General features: G+C 46.9%; 2 protein-coding genes across 4 annotated transcripts; both read right to left on the reverse strand.

The window, feature by feature from the left end:
- Positions 1-3350: 3350 nt before the first annotated feature.
- Positions 3351-6425, reverse strand: C1H8orf33 (chromosome 1 C8orf33 homolog). The gene is made up of 5 exons (XM_043990987.1): positions 6292-6425; positions 6039-6200; positions 5567-5663; positions 5334-5480; positions 3351-3914 (listed from the first exon to the last, which is right to left on the reverse strand). The coding sequence occupies exons 1-5, from the start codon at positions 6295-6297 to the stop codon at positions 3778-3780; spliced, it is 549 nt and encodes a 182-aa protein (XP_043846922.1). The 5' UTR covers positions 6298-6425; the 3' UTR covers positions 3351-3777.
- A 1175-nt stretch (positions 6426-7600) lies between these two features.
- Positions 7601-18422, reverse strand: AMDHD2 (amidohydrolase domain containing 2). 3 transcript variants are annotated; one of them, XM_043976420.1, is made up of 13 exons: positions 18195-18331; positions 17516-17666; positions 16768-16907; positions 16345-16394; positions 12198-12250; positions 11839-11893; positions 11475-11687; positions 11248-11336; positions 10780-10924; positions 10569-10676; positions 10248-10316; positions 9824-9925; positions 7601-8027 (listed from the first exon to the last, which is right to left on the reverse strand). In XM_043976420.1, exons 3-13 carry the CDS (start codon positions 16824-16826, stop codon positions 7939-7941), a joined length of 1032 nt encoding a protein of 343 aa, XP_043832355.1. In that variant the 5' UTR covers positions 16827-16907; positions 17516-17666; positions 18195-18331; the 3' UTR covers positions 7601-7938. The 3 variants fall into 3 exon arrangements, with proteins under 3 accessions (XP_043832355.1, XP_043832356.1, XP_043832354.1); XM_043976421.1 differs by lacking the exon at positions 16345-16394 and having other exon boundaries at positions 12193-12250; XM_043976419.1 differs by lacking the exons at positions 12198-12250; positions 16345-16394 and having other exon boundaries at positions 17516-17652; positions 18195-18422.
- Positions 18423-19015: the final 593 nt, after the last annotated feature.

Below are 19015 nucleotides of genomic sequence, written 5' to 3' on the forward strand. Positions count from 1 at the left end.
AAAATGATGTCTAGGCTCTTTTTTTGTTCATGGCTTTCAGCTAGTCCAGTAATTCTTAAATTATCTCTCTTGGATCTATTTTCCAGGTCAGTTCTTTTGAGACATTTCACTTTTTTGGTTTGTTTTTTTACCCCATTCTTTTAATTTTTGTCATTTCTTGATGCCTCACAGAGATGTTACCACTTGCCCGATTTTTAAGGAATTATTTTCTTCAGTGAGTTTTTGTACTTCCTTTTCCATTTGGCCAATTCTGCTTTTTAATGACATCTCTTTAATGGATTTTTGTATTTCTTTTTACCATCTGGCCCATTTTGTTATTTTCTTTCTTTCTTTGGTGCCTCTTTTACCAAGCTGTTGAATATTTTTTCATGATTTTCTTGTATCACTCATTTCTTTTCCCATTTTTTCCTTATTTTTAAAAATCCTTTTTGAGCTTTTCTATGAATTCTTTTGGGGCCTGAGACCAATTCACATTTTCCTAGAGGTTTGGTATATAGCATTTTTGACTTTGTTGTCTTCTGAATTTTGGTTTTAATCTTCTGTCACCATAGTAACTTTCTATGGTCAGGTTCTTTTTGGTTATTGTTTGCTTATTTTCCCAGCCTATTTCTTGACTTTTAACTCTATATTAAAGTGGGATTCTGTTTCCAGGGTGGAGGGGTAACTGTCCCAAGCTTTAGGTCTTTCTAGCTGCTGCTCTCAGAGCTAGCTTGAAGGGGAATCTATAAGTTTTCAGTTCTTCCAAGGTGGTTATGATTTAAGGACAGATGTAGCCATTGCTCTCCTGGCCTGTGCTCTGGTTTTTTTCATCCTGGAACTGTGGCCAGGGTCCCCACTTCCCTGCAGCTACAAGCTCTGGTGTGCTAGTTCTCCTCCTCACTCTGGGACTATGACCTGTGTATACATATGGGCAATGCAACAGAGTTCTGCACCCAGTGTCAGCAAAGGGACCCCTGAAATCTCCTTCTGACCAGTTGTCAGAAGGGCATCTGTGAACTGAAAACACCAAAAGTGACTACTTATGCTGATTTAGTCACCCCCAAAGCCTACTAAGGTTTTGTTTGGGTGTTGTTTTCGATCCATTCTCATCCTGGTGAGACAGACCTTCCTGTTAACCTTCTAAGTTGTCTTGGGCTGGACAATTGTTTCACCTCAAATATTTGCAAGTTCTGATGCTCCAGAATGTATTTTGAGGCATTAAAGTTGTTTGGAGGGAAATTTGGGAGCTCATTTGAGTCCCTGCTTTTTCTCTGTATTTTGGCCCTGCACGCCCTGCCCCACCAAGTTTTCAAAAACATAAATACTTAAGATTACAAAGGATAGGGGGCGGGGCTAGGTGGCAAAGTGGATAAAGCACCGGAGTACCTGAGTTCAAATCCGGCCTCAGACACTTGACACTTACTAGCTGTGTAACCCTGGGCAAGTCACTTAACCCCCATTGCCCCGCAAAAAAAAAAAAAAATTTACAAAGGATACCAATTCTATTGAAAATATTTACCAAAATATTTTTTAAAATAAGTTCTCTGACCCCAGTTCAAGAAGCCTTGCCTTAGTGCATTGCATGGAAAGGAATGATGAATTTATCAGATTTGGATTAAAATCCTAGTTATGCTACTTGCTATGACCCTGGATAAGTGACTTAACTTCTCAATCCTTAAAATGAAGGGGTTAACACAATTCCAAAGAACCTATGATTAAGATTAAGAATGCTACCCATCCTCTGACAATCAGTATCCTAATGTAGAATGAGACACACATGTTTAGACATAGCTAAAGTGGGAATTTATTTTGCATGGCTATGCTTATTTGTTACAAAGATTTTGCTTTTCTTTCTTCTTTGGAGGTGGGGAAAGAAGGCAAGACTGAAGCAATAAAAATATACTTCGTATTTCTTTAAAAATTAAAATTAAGGGGTTGAACTAGATTATCTCTCTAAAGCCCTTCCAGCTCTCTTGTGATCCTAAGTATATTTCCACTTAAAAACCTTCCCTACTAGTCACATTCTTTTTTGGCCTCTATTTATTAATTTAATTTATTTATTTAACTCATGTATTCATTTCATTTCATTTATTTATTTATTTAGGTGAGGAAATTGGAGTTAAGTGACTTGCCCAGGGTCACACAGCTAGTAAGTGTCAAGTATCTGAGGTTGAATTTGAACTCAGGTCCTCCTGAATCCAGGGCTGGTGCTCTATCCACTGCGACACCTAGCTGCCCCTTGGCCTCTATTTAAAAGGCAGCTTTCAAGCAGTAGTGCAGCTCCCCCCCTACCCCCCCCCAAAATCATTGCTCAAGAGAGGAAAAAGGTCGAATAGGGCAAAGGTGAAAATCCGAATCTCAGTGGCTCCTGTAATCCCCAAGTTCAGTGCACACAGTGAGGGCAAAACCAAAAAACCTTCAGAGAGGGCAAGGAAGGGGAGTAGGTGGCTCTTCTAACAAGTGGTGGTGGAAGGGGCAGCTAGATGGCGCAGTGAATAGAGCACCAGCCCTGGATTCAGGAAGACCAGAGTTCAAATCCGGCCTCAGACACTTGACACTTACTAGCTGTGTGACCCTGGGCAAGTCACTTAACCCCAATTGCCTCACCAAAAAAAAAAAAAAGAAAGAAAGAAAAAAGAAAAGAAAAACAAACAAAAAAGAAGTGGAGGTTGATCAATAACTGGTAGCAAAGAGGAACCACATCATTACACAAAGTTCCAGTGACAAGGGCCAAATGAACACATTAGCCAGCCTGCCCTTACTTCTCACATCTTTCTTAGAACCCCTCACCTCTCAAGATTCAGTTCGAATGCAACTTTCTGCACAAAGCCTCTATGGATGCTGCCAGCTACTAGGGCCCTTCCCCACCCCCACCCCCACCCCCCAAACTGCTTTATATTTACTTTGTAGGCATTCATGTATGCACATGTTGCTTCCACCAAGAGAATGAAGCTTCTTAAGGACAGGAGTCATTTCATTCTTGTCTGTGGGTTCCCAGAGCTTAGCAGAGTTACAACAACATAGTAGACATTTCATCGATGCTTGCTGACTGACCCAAATGGAGCAAGAGTGCCAGATTTAACCCTGTAAGTCCTTTTGAAAAGCAGCTCATTGAGGAAACCCATAAGTGCAAAGACTCCCATGGGATGAACCTTGCCCCAATCCCAGACTCAAGGAGAAAAGCATAGGATATTCCTCTGGAGGAGGGTGTGAAGACATTTAGATTGAGAAATAAGGGCTGTACAATCCTGTAGAGACACACCATGACTGTTGGCCCCCAAGCCATGCTGTCCCAGCCCAGACTAGTTTCTAAACCTATCCAGTAACCCATCTGTGGCCCATCCTGCAGTCCCAGAGAGACACTCAGATGAGAAAGTTGAGGGATGTTTTTACTAAATGAAGACCTCTCTCCAAGAAATAGAGGCACCAAGGTTGCCAAGAGGTAAAAGCCAAACCGGTCTTTTTCAAGTAGTTTCAGCTGCCTCCATCTTCACCCTCTAGTCAGGGTACTGTACAGACTAACCCGGTCTGTCTTCAAGGAATTCAAGATATAATACCTATTTGTCTATTCCACAAGGGGCCTGATGACCCCACGAGTCAAGCTGGGGCTTCAGTGACAATAACCACAGGCCTGAAAAGGAGGAGGTCTGAGCCATCCTGACCATGTATCTGCCTACCAGGTGATTTTCCCAAACCTTTCTAGTTCTCCCCAGCCCCACCCCCTACTCCCCCAATGGGTTGAGGGTGGTAGCAGAAGTCTTTCTGGCAGAAATTAGGGGGATCCCTGGTGGGTAGGGGCTAAAAAAAGTTAAACCTAAATTCTTCCTTTGGAGAAGACACAGAACTCATTCCTCCACCTGGACGATGCCTGCAGATCCGGCTACTCTTCTTTCGGACAGCCTCTTCAACAGGCAGCACCCGAGCTGATCGAGCTGCTGCATGAAAGAAAGATCAAACATGGGGTTAGAGCTGGAAGGCCAGAACAAACTAAGTGTTTTAGGCCCCAAACCTCAAGGCACACATTGAAAAGAAAAAAATCCATTCAAACTTGGCCTATGTTATTTATGACCTGATGGGCAAGTCACTTTATCTCTCTAGGTTTGTCCCCTCATCTGTACCATTAAGAAGCTGAACTCTATCAGTGGCTTGTTCAAGATCACATAGCTAGAAAATGTGGGGCAGAGACTTAACAGAGGTCTTTTAAACCCAAGCCACATGGCTTCCCATTGTATTGTATTTTTTTTCAGGGCAATGAGGGTTAAGTGACTTGCCCAGGGTCACACAGCTAGTAAGTGTCAAGTGTCTGAAGCTGGGTTTGAACTCAGGTCCTCCTGAATCCAAGGCCAGTGCTTTATGCACTGCACCTAGCTGCCTCCCCATTGTGTTTTTTTTTTTTTAGGGCAATGAGGGTTAAGTGACTTGCCCAGGGTCACACAGCTAGTTAAGTGTCAAGTGTCTGAGGCTGGATTTGAACTCAGGTCCTCCTGAATCCAAGGCCAGTGCTTTATCCACTGCGCCACCTAGCTGCCCCCTCATTGTGTTTTAAAAGTTATTGGTGCTACACTGTGTTTTCTAAAATTATTGATTGCTTATTTATATATTAATGGCTATTGCACCTGTTTTGGTAGTAAGCATTTATTATTAATTAATATCATATATACCAGTAAAGAATTGACCAAGTGGCAGTTAGCACAGGCAGGAGAAAAGCCCCAGACCCATTTTGTTTCTGAGAGAGACAGCACAAGGTCTCAAGGCCTAAGCAGAAGAGCACCAACCAAACTACATTCTGAACCAAGAGCACAAGCCGAGATAGAGCGAAGAAAGCGACCCTCAAGTGGTCAAGGCTTTTTATCCACTTTTGATAGAGGTAGGTCATTTATACATTGATCAAAGCTAATTGGTCAGCATCATTCAATTCCATCGGTTGATGTGACTTGAGGGTGGTCCAAATTAAAATGTACTCTACAGATGACATAAGGGGGAAGTGTGCAAAAGATTCTTGCCAAGGACAAAGGGTAAAGTCTAGGTGTGGTATAATCCAATCAGTCCTTCAACAAGCTAGACAAAAGAATCTATCTTCATTTCTTTTGTTCCCTTGGGCTTGCCCCAACTCCCCAACTCCCCCCCTCCCCCCGCCAAACTGGGTCTTTGGTTCCCCAAGAAATTAATATTTTTTTTCACATCATGAGTGTTTTTGTTTGTTTTTTAATGAGTGTTCTTTCCAGAAGCTATCATGATAGGTTGAATTCTAGCTCTTCCTTTAATCTGTGTGGCTGCATTGACATAATTAACAGTGTCAGGATTCACCCAACAACCCAGACAGCTCTCAGTGAGCTTCTCTTCCCCCACCTCACCAGCTTCCATGGCCTTCAGTGCGGCTTTTCGCTCTTCCTCCATGCGTGCCCGGTAGTCCCCAAACAGAGATCGCATCACTTGGCGTTTCTTGGGCAGCTCAGCCCGACTGCTTCGAAGCGTCTTTACAGCCCGAGCGGCCTGTTCAGCTAACAGGCGAGATGGAAACTACGTGACCTCCCCGATGCCTCGAACACCCATCTCCCTTAAACTCGGCCCTCCCCACCCAGCCTACCCTGCTTTGGCGTGGATTTCTGGGTCCTCAGGCCCAGCTCCAGCTGTTCCACACACCAGTCCAGCTCCCTCTGTAGCCGCAGCTGCTCCTCCGGGTCCTGCAAATCAGGAAAGAAGGGGTTTCTTATCTACAGTCTATTTCTTACTTTAATCAGTCAATAAAGGCGCGGGATACTGCACTAAGTGCTGCAGATATAAAGAAAAGCAAAAGGCCGGTTTCTGTCCTGAAGGGGCTCCCATGGAAGCAGGAACGGGCCTCCTCCTCGGCCTCCCCACGCAACTGCCCGCTAGCTTCGGGCGCTCCGGCAGCGGGGCGGGCAGGCAGGAACCCTGCCTGGTCCGTCCCTCCGATCCTACGAAAGCCGAGAGTTGAACAGGGAGTTCAAAAACAGCTGCCCCTTCCCTGTAGTTGTACACGGTAGGCCCCGCGCCGGCCGCTCCGCACCCCCGCACCCCCCTGGCTTTCTGCTCACCAGCGCCCGGGTCACCTCCTCGACGGCCCGGCCCGGGCCCGACTCTCTTGGCCCAGTCTGGGGAGGCGGCGGCTGATTCTTGCCCTTCTTGTTGGCTCCGCGGCCTCGGCCGACAGGCTCCGGCTTCCGCTCTGGCCGCTTCTGGCCCGTCGGCTGCGGCGCCTAGAGGAGAGGGAGGAATGGGCGGTCACCGGGAGATCCGAGACCTCGGGAGCTTCCCGCCCAAGCCCGCGCTACCCGGCCCAGCCCTCACCTCCATTCACCGCCCAGACACCAAGCGCTCCGGTCTGTCCCGGGTCCTGCGCAGATCCCCTTCCTCCCGGAAACGCGGTTCTGCCATTCAGTTCCGCCGCCAACCCTTGGCCAAGCAGTCGGACCGCTTCTGCCCGCAGCGGGGGCTCGGAGAGGTAAAGAAGCCGAGGAGCCATAGCATGCGGCAGCCCGCGCACAAGGACAGGGCGGCCGTAGTCGCCCACGGGTCCCTCTAGCAGGGGCCAGCACTAGTCACTCGATTCCCGCCACAGTCTCCGCCTCCGCCCGCCGCCCAGGCTTTTCCTTCCCGCATTGGAATGACTACCATCTTCCTATGCAGAGGCATTGTAGCTGTCAAATGGGGGTAGCCGTTTTAAAGACTGCACCCCCCACCCCCCCGCCTTCTCTTACTGTCTTCGGTTTTATCAAATCCCCTGCCCCAAACTCGTTCCAATCTTGCTTTGGAGTTGAGCATTAGACAATGGGCAGTCTATATGAATGACCTACCCGCACTTCACTCACTCCTAAATAAGCCCTTCCTCCTTTATTAGTAACCATGCTTGAAATTTCATTTTCCTCGGATCCCACATACTTCCAGCAAGAATGTTTTCAATTATCCCACCACACACCCTTCACTTTTCCATTTTTCACTTTTAAGAATTGCCTTAACTCCAAGCCCTCATACTTTCCCGATTCCTGTCTTCTGCTTGTTTCTGCTACTATACTACAACTGCTCTTTCCAAAGTGGGAGCTATATGCTCATCATGAAATCAAACGGTTCTTCATTAAGAACTTCTCCAGAGTTCTTGTCACTATTACCCATACTCTCCTGGATTCAGATAACATTCGTTTATACCAATGTATCTAATAAATACTCGTGGGTCTCTTCCTTAACAGTTTTGTCTTAGGATTTCTCCATGGCCCTTTCACATCAGTCCTCTCCCCAGCATCCCAGTAGTCTCTATTCCCACCCATCTGGACTACTTATGTAGTCTTTCAGGGTTTCTCTTCCTCAGGTCATCATCTTCAAACACCTTCCATGATCCCTTAAACCTCCCATCCATCTTAATATGAAAAATGTGTTTCACAATCTCACCCTAACTCAGCTTTCTTATTATTCCCCTATGTTGTGGACAAACTTTTGTTAACTTGTCCGATTTCCTAATTGCTTTGCTCCCAAATAAGGATGTAAACTCCTTGTGGGAAAAGCATTCCAACTCCTCCACAATAGAGGCCAGATTGACTGTATGGGTCACACCCAAGCTAAGCCCAATTAAACACAAACAAAGAAACACAAAACACTCTTGAGATGCATGTTCATCTGTGTTGTTGATTAAAAGGGCAGGGCCTGATCATCAAAGGTCCCAATCAATACTCTTGTGGTTTATCATGGAACGAGGAGTGGTAGCAGCAGGATAAGGACTAGTCATTTTATTCTGGGGAGTGGGAGGAGACTACAGAAGAAGCCCTCCCATGGAGTCCACGTCCAAGTCCAAGACTTCAGCTCAGTATTCCTCCAAGTGCAGGGTCTAGAAGAGTCAGGAACTTCTGTCCCCTCAGATATTTAACACCCCAAGGAAGCTGACAACTTCAATGCCGATGCAACATCTAGCTGAGAGCTGAGAAGTCTTCTCCTGGATCCAGCCCATCAGTGACTGAAAGCCTTGTCATGCCACACCATTTCCCCCGCAATATATGTGGCCTTGACATTCAGGGAGTCATCAAGGATCACGAAGTCTGCAGACAAAATGTTCTTGTGAGGAATCAACCTTCTACTATGTAGGGAGTTCAAAAGATCAATTACCACTGCCCCTCCCACTGTTTTTTGGGGGAGTGAAGCAACGAGGGTTAAGTGACTTGCCCAGGGTCACACAGCTAGTAAGTATCAAGTATGAAGCCACATTTGAACTCGGGTTCTCCTGAATCTAGACCAGTGCTTTATCCACTGCACCACCTAGCTGCCCTTGTTCCCCACCCCCCCCCCCCACCCCCTCGTTTTCATCTGGCCAAGGTAGCTTCACATTTCAAAAGAATCCCTTCTACAAAATACCTGGCAGGTGCTCATCAGCCTTTGGTGAAAGACCTTGAAGGGAACCACTATTTCCCACAGCAGCCTCCTTAGTTATGAGAGCCTGCCTCTCAGTTATGAATTTTTTCCTTGTATCTGGTCTAAAGTTGCCTTTGCAAATTTAACCCCACTGTGACCAAGCACAACACCTCTGATCCCTCTTCTAATGACTTATTTAAGCCAACTATCACGTCCCCTCTAAGTCTTTTCTTAAGGCTCAGGACCCCTAGTTTCAACTGGTCTTCATATAGCACCTTCACCTTGTGTCTCATTCATCATCATTTTTCCTTGAGAATTAGAGATCATCCCCATCTGATAGATGAGGAAACTGAGGTTTAAAGAAAAGTGAGTCATATATAATGGATATCATACTGCTTGCCTTCTCAAGGGTTAGGGGAGAAGCAGGAGGGAGGGAGAGAATTTGGAACTCAAAATTTTGAAAAACGACTTAAAATGTTAAAAAAATTAATTGGGAAATGTTAAACGAAATAGATAACTCTGTGTTTGTGTGCCTGTGCGCATGAACACACATAAGAAATAACATAAGAGTGAGTTACCCAGCATCACAAGATAGTAAAAGCATTTAGACTGAGTACCCAACACTAGGAACCAGAGGGAGAAAGGGGGAATATGCTTCAATGATCCCAGGGTTTCTACTCTTTTACCCCATTTTTACTCAGTAAGGGGAGGGCTTATTCACAAAGGAAACCTTCCCCATTTCCCCTCAAACATGGCCTGCTCCTGACCTTCCCTTTTCCCAGCTCATTTCTCTTTATGCTCCTCCCAGAATCCCCATGAAAGAACAGAGACAGAGCAGGTGTCTGGAATATCTGTGACCTGGTCATTTTTCCGCTTTGGGCCTCAATTTCTTCATCTTTAAAATGAGATACTGGACTAGATATTTGCTAAATTGAACTCTATGCTGGAAGTATGAAGAAGTGACAGTAGGGCTGGAGTGACTCCAAGTGGGTTCCCATCCCTATGAGGTGGGAGATCATACTGTAGACTCAGGGAGAGTCAAAAACGAGACTCAGCCCAGAGAACACAAAGAACCCTCTGGAGCTGAAGGCTTCTTTTTGTGATGGTAGCTTTTGGTTTTCATTATCCAGTTACCCAGCCTAATCCCTCAGCACTATTGACAATAAAATTTCATAGACAATTTTGAATTCGCTCTAGCCAGTGTTGGCTTCAGGGGTGGTTAAAGTGGAAAATAGTTTAGTTGGTGAGCAGACAGTGTATCCTACCTACATTCAAAATGAGCAAGGGAGATATTCTCAGCCATTGATATCAGATAGGAAAGGGGAGGGGGGGGGAAGGGGGAAGAATCAAATTTGAGTCCTGAAATTAGAGAAGCCATGGGAAATGGTCTGAGATCTCAAGACCCAAACACAGCACATGTGGGAAGACTGTGTGTGCCCTTTCACCCCACAAAGTGCATTCCACCACATTCTCAAACCCCAGGTACCTGCATCTGAGCCAAAGTCCAAGGTTCCTTTTTTTTTTTCTATCCCTAGCAACTGGGCTGGGTGCAGGGTTGCAGCCTCAAGTGCCATCTCCACACTGCAACCTGTTGGACAAGTGATGAGTGTGAGCACACACCCTTCCTCTAGAAGCATATATTCCTGTGATGCCACCTTCCATTTTGGCTAGAATGGTGAACATTTTGCCCCAGGAAGGAGCCAATAAGCAGAAGGGGAGGGGAAGAGTGTCTTGGAAGGGAGCTTCCCCAGTGGGGCATGTATGTGTTTTCTCCATGCCCCAGCCTAAAAAAAGCAACAAAAAGCAGAGTCAACCTGCAACCCTACCCCCACCCCGACCCCTGCTCCTCATATTTAGACTTTTTGGTCTCAGTTTCAAAGAGCATCTGTCCCCTTTCCCACTCTGAGGACCTGTGGCATGGAGGAAATGCCGGATACAAGCATCCATTGGGGCCACACTGCCACAAAGTGTCTTGGTACCTATGGGAAGAGACAAGAAGAGAGACACAGAGGCTTAGGGATAGACATGTGTGGAGATAGGTGAAGGATGCTGAGAAGGGGTTAGATTTCAGTGGTAAATGCTACAGGGACACTGACGAGAACGGGGTGTTTGGTGGATATTAGAGCTATCTGGGCTTTGTTTTGTTTTGAGGGGAGGGAAGGGGAGAAAGTTGACTAGAAATCAGCATCCTTTCCTTTTGGCCATTACCACATAAATTTCTACCCCCTTACCAGCCACGCAGCACGTCAGCCCATCTACCTCGATCTCTTGCTGACCCAATGTGTGTCGACCATTGCCCAACCCCAGGGCAGGAATGGCATCGGTAACCAGCACGAGCCCTAGTGAGGAGAAGATTACAGTTCTTGTCCTTTATTCTCTCTCCTACCATCAGTCCCACCACACACTGGGCTCCCCAACTCTGCCTTATGTCCCTGTTTCCACCTTTGGGATGGGCACGGAATGCAATCCTCAGGGCTGCAGGGTTGGTGTGGATCCCATCTGCAATCATCCCGAAGAAAACCTGCTGTCCAGGTGGGATCTTGTCACTGGTCAGAAGACCCACAATGCCAGGATCACGATGATGAAACTGGAAGGACAACGGGGGCAAAAGGAAAAGGCAGACTGATAGCGGAGCTGGCTCGTAAGCACTCTGTATTGCCAACACCACCCTTCTTGGGCTGATATCTCCTGAAACCCTCTCATATTCTTCTTAGGAGCTCCCTCACCCTAACAATACGACTCCCTTTCCTCCAGCATGTCTTCCATCAGATTTGTGCAGGAGCTGGAAGAGGGCTCTCTGAGGCAAACCCAGGATGGATATCACAGGGATAGTGAATGGAGCTGAATGAGCAGAGAACACCTGGAGGAAGGACTGAGACAGGAACAGGTAGGAGATCATCAGTCACTCACAGGCAGCATGGCATTGAAGAGGTGGGTGATAAAACGGGCTCCACTCTGTACTGCTGCTTCAGCCTCCCCCAAGTGAGACACAGAGTGACCTGGGGGTTGTGTGACAAGAAAAGGAATTAGTGTTGGGGGGTTGTAGAAGGAGGGGGTTCTTGGGGGAAAGAGAGAATTCTGGGTTACGGGGAGCTTTCAGGTATCTGTTCTAGACACAATGCCCCAAGCTCTCTCACCTACAGACACACAGATGCCTCGGGAAGTGAGTTCCTTGATGACTTCTTGACTTCGTGTAAGTTCCGGGGCCAGGGTGATTATGGCAACATTGTCCAGGGATCCATAGGTTTTCAGCAAGTCCTGGAATGCACCAGCCTCAAAGGTGCGAAGGTGGGACTCAGGATGTGCCCCCCGTTTCTCATGACTGATGAATGGTCCTTCCAAATGCACCCCTGAAGACCAGGAGAAGGGACTCAAAAGACACGCCCACTGTAAACTCCTCTCCCTGCCCTTTACCCCTCTTCCCCCTCTTTCTTTCCAGGGCAGACAGACAAAGAAGTGGTAGTCAGAGAGCCCTAAAGGGTTAGAGAATTAGTTACTCACCAAGGATCCCTGCTCCTTGGGAGCTACCATTTCTCACTTTGATGTTAGGAAGGACCTGGGAGAAAAGAGCAATTAAAGCTCTAGACGAGACCAGAGCAGAGCAGACCCGCCCCTGTCCAAAGCTAAGCCCATCCAGACTACTGCTACTACTACCAACCACTGGGACATCCCAGCCTACCTAAGATCCCCGGGCCCAGGACTCCAGCCCCCAAAGAGGTCTAGAGTCTAGAATCTAGCCCATCCCAGAACCCAAAGCTCAGAGCTCAGAGTCCAGAGCCCAACCCAGCACCCAGCCCAAAGCCAGGACCCTAATGATCATGGACCAAGGCCCAGAGCACAGCCAGAACCCAATACCTTACACATTTCCCAGCTTCTCCCTTCTCCCAGGAGAAGAACTGCATGGCTGGTGGGGCTAAATGGGCAGGAAAAATCAGAAAATCAGTGAAGAGAACTCGGAGGGCCTGAGCCAAGGAACAGGATGGAGTTAGATATAAAAGCAAAAGAAGTCACAAGAAGTGAACATCAGGACAGAGCCCTACAGGATATAAAGCAACAGCAGGATGCAGCAGGAAAACCTCAGGTCTACAAAGTGACAGGGCCCAAGAAAATCCAGCCTAAAAATGGATAAAATGAAACACCTGAATTCTCCTTTCAACTACTCCTTTACAAAAACCATGCCAACCAGCTCCTGGAACCAGGAGAAAGGCGGACTCTAAAAGATACCACAGCCTATTAGGCTTAGAAGTGAGTAACCTTAGAAGAGAATTGGCCCAGTCCCCTCATTCTATAAAAGAGGAAACTTCCCAATGGAAATGACTTATCCAAAGTCATATATGAAGTTAGAAGCAGAAATCAAGCTTCCTCCACCCAGAAGCAGTGAGGTAGCTCAATGCAGAGAGTGAGGGTCCTAGACTCAGATCAAATCTGGCCCCCACCTCTCAGAAGTGTTGTGAGGATCAAATGAGCTAACATTTGTAAAGCACTCAGCACAGTGCCTGGCACTGCTGCTTTCCTTTCTTCCTCCCGGGCTACCTTCAGGTGCTAAGAGGCAGGGCAGAAGTCCCCAGCAGGTCCTGGGGCAGCAGTGATCAGTGGGGTGATGTTAGTAGTCCTCAAAAAAAGAGCCGGCCCTGAGGAGAAATAACCCACTGGACAGAAAGGACATGTCCTGAGGCCTTCAGATAAAGGTTGTAGCTAGGATTGGAGCTCTATCTGCAAATGGGACTTGAGAGGGGGCAGCTAGCAGTGGACAAAGCACCGGCCCTGGATTCAGGAGGACCTGAGTTCAAATCCGGCCTCAAACACTCAACACTTACTGACTGTGTGACCCAGGGCAAATCACTTAACCTTCCTTGCCCAGCCAAAAAAAATACAGACCTAAGTAAATGGAGAGGGGAAATCTCGGTCTCCCACCAAGCTACCTTCCACATCACTCCCAGCTTAATCTTCTTTACATATTCTACAATATCACCCCTCCATTCAAAACTCTTCAACAGCTACCTAGTATCTACAGAATAAATGACAAACTCCCTAGGCTGGCATTCAAGGCTCAGGATGGCTGCAAACCTACCTCCTCCCAAGTTTTAGCTTTCCTTCATGCACCCTATCTTCTAGTCAGACCACTCAGCACACCCACCTCAAACCCACCACTATCTCCATAAATGTCTAGCCATTTACCCTCTCTGGGCCTTAGTCCAAGGTATTCTCCACCCTAGACTACCCTCAGCTCCCAACTATACTTTTTAGAGATGCCACACCTCCCTAAGGACCAGTCTCAAATGGAAGACCTCAAAGAGAAAGATCCACTAAGAGATATAAAGTGTTACCTTATGGTGAGCTACAGAGGGCAGGGACTTACCTTGTTTGTTTGTTTTGTTTTTTAAATTTTGAGTTCCAAATTCTATTCCTCCTTCCTCCCCTCCCCGAGGCAGTAAGCAATAAGATATAGGCTATACATGTTTGATTCCGTAAAACATTACCATTAGTCATTTTGTATTAAGAAAACTTGAATGAAGGGGGAAAAAATGAAAGCAAATGAAAAGTAGCATACTTCAGTCTGTTCCATCAATATCAGTTCTTTCTTTGGGGGTGGATAGTATGCTTCACCATTAATCCTTTGGGATTGTTTTGGATCATTGTATTGTTGAGAATAGCTGTGATTCACAGTTCTTCAAACAATATTGCTGTCTCTTGGTTCTGCTCACTTCACTATACAACAGGATCATACAAGTCTTTCAGGCCTTTCTGAAATCATCCCACTTGTTATTTCTTATAGCACAATAATACTCCGTCACCATCCTATACCACAGCTTGTTTAGCCATTCCCCAATTGATTTCCAATTCTTAGCCACTACAAAAAGAGTTGCTATAAATATTTTTGTACAAATAGGTCTTTTTCTCTTTTGGGGGATGTCTTTGGGATATAAACATAGCAGTGGTATTGCTGCTAGATCAGAGGGTATGCACAATTCTATGGCACTTTGGGCATAGTTCCAAATTGCCCTCCAGAATGGGCCATACTTTGTTATGCTCACCACAGTGGTCCACACCAGGGCTTCTTAAATCTTTTCTGCTGGCCACCCCTTTTCAACCCAGAAACTTTTATGTGACACTGAGTATATAGGTATAATAAAATAGGCATACAAATCAAACATTTACTGCCAAATTTTTGTAACCCCCACAATTCAGTTATACAACCCCATAAGAGGTCGCAACCCCAGTTTAATAAGTTGAGGTCTATACAACTGAATACTTAATAAAACTAAAACCAAGGTGAAAAACGTGTCTGTTAAGTGATATTAGGTGTTGGTAGCATTTTTCTCAAGTGGTCAATATAATGCTGCCCTAGATGTGCTAGTGGGCACTGTATGAGACAACCAGAACCCTGATGTGTCTCCATATCAAAATCCAGGAACTCTGTCTACACATAGGCCAGAGATCCAGGGAAATATTTAAAAACCATAGGAATGATTGAGGGAATTGGCTGAGGGATCTAATAGGAAAAGGGCAGGACTGTGAAAAGACAAAGGAAAGTATCATGGGAAGCATCCCTGTCTGGAAGATAGGCACAGGGTGGGCCAAAAGTCACAAATATTTAATAACTCCTTTATTTCATGTTTTTAATTTACAATACCCTAGAATCATAAACAGCATACAAAAGAAATGAATTTGCATTACATGTAAAAATCAAATTTCACAAATGGCTTAAAATAACAAAAAATAATTTCAACAAGTTATTAAAATATCAGACTCCTTCATGACTTTTGGCGTACCCTATATAAACATGGATAATTGTGACATGAGTCATGGGGATGGAAGAATTAGGAAGCCATACAGAGAAGAAGCGAGACAAAACAGAGGGGGGGCTACACTTAAGATCCTTTGATGGAAGAGGTCCACTCAACCATTTGTTTGTTGCAGACAGGCAAAAAAGTAAAGGGTTTCTGGAACTGTGTGTTATTGGGAATAAGGCCAAGAGCAACCCAGACTTAGCCCTTGTGTTGTATGGTCACTGAAGGTCTAAGTTATCTTCCTTGGGAAAGGTGGGGAAGAACTCCAACCCTCAGGTGTTCTATGTCTGAAGCAACAATATATGGCCCTGGGAAAGGTAGGGTTTACCAATCAGATGGGTTGTTTTACAAACCTCACAGTGCTCTACCAACTATTATCATTATTGTGTTGGTTTTCAATACCCTAGAATTCAAGACCTTCAGAACAGTGTTAACCTCATATGCATCCTGACAGCACCACTCCTCCCCAATATACACCCTACATCATAGACAAGTTATTCACCTTCACTGATATATGCTAAGCTCCCCCTGGAGTGCCCTCTTTCTCCCACCCATAAATCTTAAACCATTTGTCAAAATCCTATCAAGTCTCCTTCCTCCAAGAAGAGTGAGAAATAATTATTACTAAGTGACATCTTGGGGGGTGGAGAGGGTTGAGTGCTTTCCCTCCTTTCTTTCTAATGTCCTTCAGGTTTTTCTAAGGACTTTACTGATGAGATTTAGCCTGAAGGCCTTTACTGAAGAAATTTAGCCTTCACCAAACCACACCTAGGAGGAAACTATTGTCCTCAGCTTGGGGGGGGGGGGGGTCTGCATTCTTTCTTAGGTGTCTCCTTTTTCACCAGATGAGTGACCTAAGTCACATATCCCCAAATTTCATTTTAATATAACGCACTTCCAATTCTATGTGACAGACCCCCTACAGTTAAAAGGGTATAACCTGCCAGACCATTAATAAAATGTTTAAATTACCCCAAAACTTTGTCTCTCATACTTTTAATTATCACAGAAGTCCCTCCTAACCTCGAGGAACCTGCCCTGTGCCAGGTATTATGCAAAGCGCTTTACAAATATCACATCATCTAACAGGGGAAAAAAGCCTTGAAACTGTGCAGTTAACTGTGGCTCCACAAACCACCTTCAGCCTGTGTAATGAGGCAGCACTAGCCTCTCAGAGAAACAAAAAGCCATCAGACCAATCACCCAATAAACTCACCCACACTTCTATGGCCCAAACCATGGTTCTTCCTCCATACCCTGCAAAACCTACCAAAATCCAAAAGAGACTGCTTCATTACCAAAACAAACAGAGGTGAGGTGGGGGAAAAGGAATTGCTTTTCACTTTGTCTAAGACCCTGGACTTCTACTGTGTTTGGGTTCAGATGAAGAGTCTTTCACTCGTTCTCAAAGGACAAATGAAATACAACTAGTTAATAGGTGATAACTGGCTAGACACAAGAAATGATCAGATAACGATCAGGAACGACCAATGACCACTGGTCTTTATGGTGGGGGTTTGGTGGCTGAGTGCCTGAAAACAGGGGCCTAGACTAGAAGGCCTCTGGGATTTTGGAACATGAATTCTTTCTTTGGATGAAAGGAAGCAATGACAATACCAAATGACCCCAGATTACCTACCTTGCGATAAATATCAGGTGGTGAGGTGACCAGGGTTGGGCAGAATGAAGTAACCCCATAAGCCAGGAGATTCTTGGCAACCAAAGCAACCCCTGAACCTACATCTTCATGGACCAGGGAGAAGTCCACCCCAAATCCACCTGTGGCCAGAGAAAGAAGCTGACCCCCGCTGACCCCCACTACCCCACCCATCCCACCCATCCCACCAGTCCCTGGGCAAGGATCTTGGATCAGCTGGGAGGCTGCTCTATCAGTGTAATGGGTTAATTTTATCGATGTTCGCCTATGAAGCATATACCCAGGAACTACAGTAATCAATCAGACCAACAGAAGCCACAGTCCAAAAGAACAATGGAGACAAAAGATTAAGGTTCCCCAGAGAGACATAAAGGGGTTGAGGAATTAAGAAGTGAATGAACTCTGTAAAGGCTGGGGGCTAAAAACTGAGATCCATAAAGGATTCTGAGTAGACAGAGACCTTTAGGTCAGAGAGAAGGGTCTTAGGGAAGCAAACCACATGAGGGATTCCATACTGGGAGGGGATGGGGTTCTGGCTGAAGTGGGTATGGCTGTTAGGCCTTCCTGCTGGGAGAGGTGCAGTAGGGAATAGAAAGGACAGGCGTCCTAAAGAAGCTCTGGGCTCTGTGGTGAGAGTGGTGAAAGCAAAACCCAGAAGACTGACCTGGGAGTGTAGAACTGGGGGAATGAGGGGAGTGGGAGTTGGGGAAGGATGGGGACCTTTTCCTACCATTTATCTGAACATCAATGAAGCCTGCAGCCAGGATGTGGCCCTTACAGTCCCTCTGCTCATCAGCTAATCTCTTCTCCTCAAAGAAAAGCTTCTCTGGATCCAGGATTCGGCCTCCTCGAATCCACAGGTCCTCCCTGAAAGTGCAGAGCTTAAACAAGTAGAGTGGGAGTCAGGGTGAGGGGGCCCTCCCCACAGAATCCTCTGTCGAAGAGTTACTAAGGGGCAGGTACTAGGTGACACAGTGCATAGTGTGCCGGGCTAGGCATCTACTAGCTGTGTGACCCTGGACAAGTCTCTTAACCCTGTTTTCCTCAATTTCCTCATCTGTAAAATGACCTGGAGAAGGAAACGGCAAACCATTCCATTACCTTTGCCAAGAAAACCTCAAATGGGGTCACGAGTCACGACTCAACAAAAACCTAAAGAAATCCAGCCCTGACTGCCTTCCAGCGCTCTACCTCCCACCCAAACTCTGACTCATCCTTCTCCCAAAGCCCCTCCTGCTCAGTAGGGTCTCTCTTCTCTCCGGCGGTAGGGGCCCTTCCTTCCCTTCTCAGAGGATAGCAGCTCCTCCACATTCCAACCCTTCCGAAACCCAGAATCAGGAGTCGCTCCCCCCCCCCTCCCCACGACTCCTGCGGCCCCGTCCCCTCACACGCCCCTCCCGGCTCCGCACCTGAGAAGCGTGTGGCCGCGCAGAATGCGGCAGTTGGTGAATTGTATGACCCGGGCCTCAGGCCCGACCTTGTGGGGCGGCATCCTACGCTGGAATGTGGGGGTGAGGTGTTGCTGCCGCTGGGAAGAGCCCGGCTCCGAACGACAGTCCCGCCTTCCGCGGCTCTCCGCAACCAAAGACTGCGAATCCTCCCCGGCTGGGCCGCTTCCTCCCCGGCTCTGGGGCCCAGCCTCGTTGTCATGTGATCGCCGATCAGCTGACGACACGTGACCAGGCGCGAGCGGCCGACCTCGCCCCCTGACTCAACTACCCCCCTAGCGGTCATTCTTCGACCCCGATTCAGCCTCCCGCTAGGTGAGTCGGAAGAAAGCTCCGCCGCACCCGAGGGCGGCTCCACACCTGAGGCTGAAGGAGGCGCGGGGGCGGGGGGAGCCCACGACTAGAGGCTCAAGTGAGGCTGGCGTCTCTGAGGACACGAGTGACCCAAGGGGCTGCAGGGAGGACAGCGTGGCGTGGGGATAACGGACAGTGGCAGTCGCCTCCTCCTTTTAAGCACTCAAGTGCGGTTGAGTTTCTGATGTATGCTGGTTGTTAACCCAGACCCACAGCCTTCCACACCTCGACTCATGAGCTAAACATAATCCGTAGTGTTTCCCTCCCATCCATCCCCCCCACCCCACCCCCCCACTCCAACCATCCATCCAACCCCTCTACCCCATCCACCCCTCCCTCCCCATCTGCAGACCCCAAAACCTTTCCATTGATACCATGGAGTCAGAACTTTTTATAGACAGCTATCTCAACAGACTTGGTTTCCTTTG

This window comes from Dromiciops gliroides, chromosome 1 (genome assembly GCF_019393635.1).
Source record: "Dromiciops gliroides isolate mDroGli1 chromosome 1, mDroGli1.pri, whole genome shotgun sequence".
Lineage (NCBI taxonomy): Eukaryota > Metazoa > Chordata > Mammalia > Microbiotheria > Microbiotheriidae > Dromiciops > Dromiciops gliroides.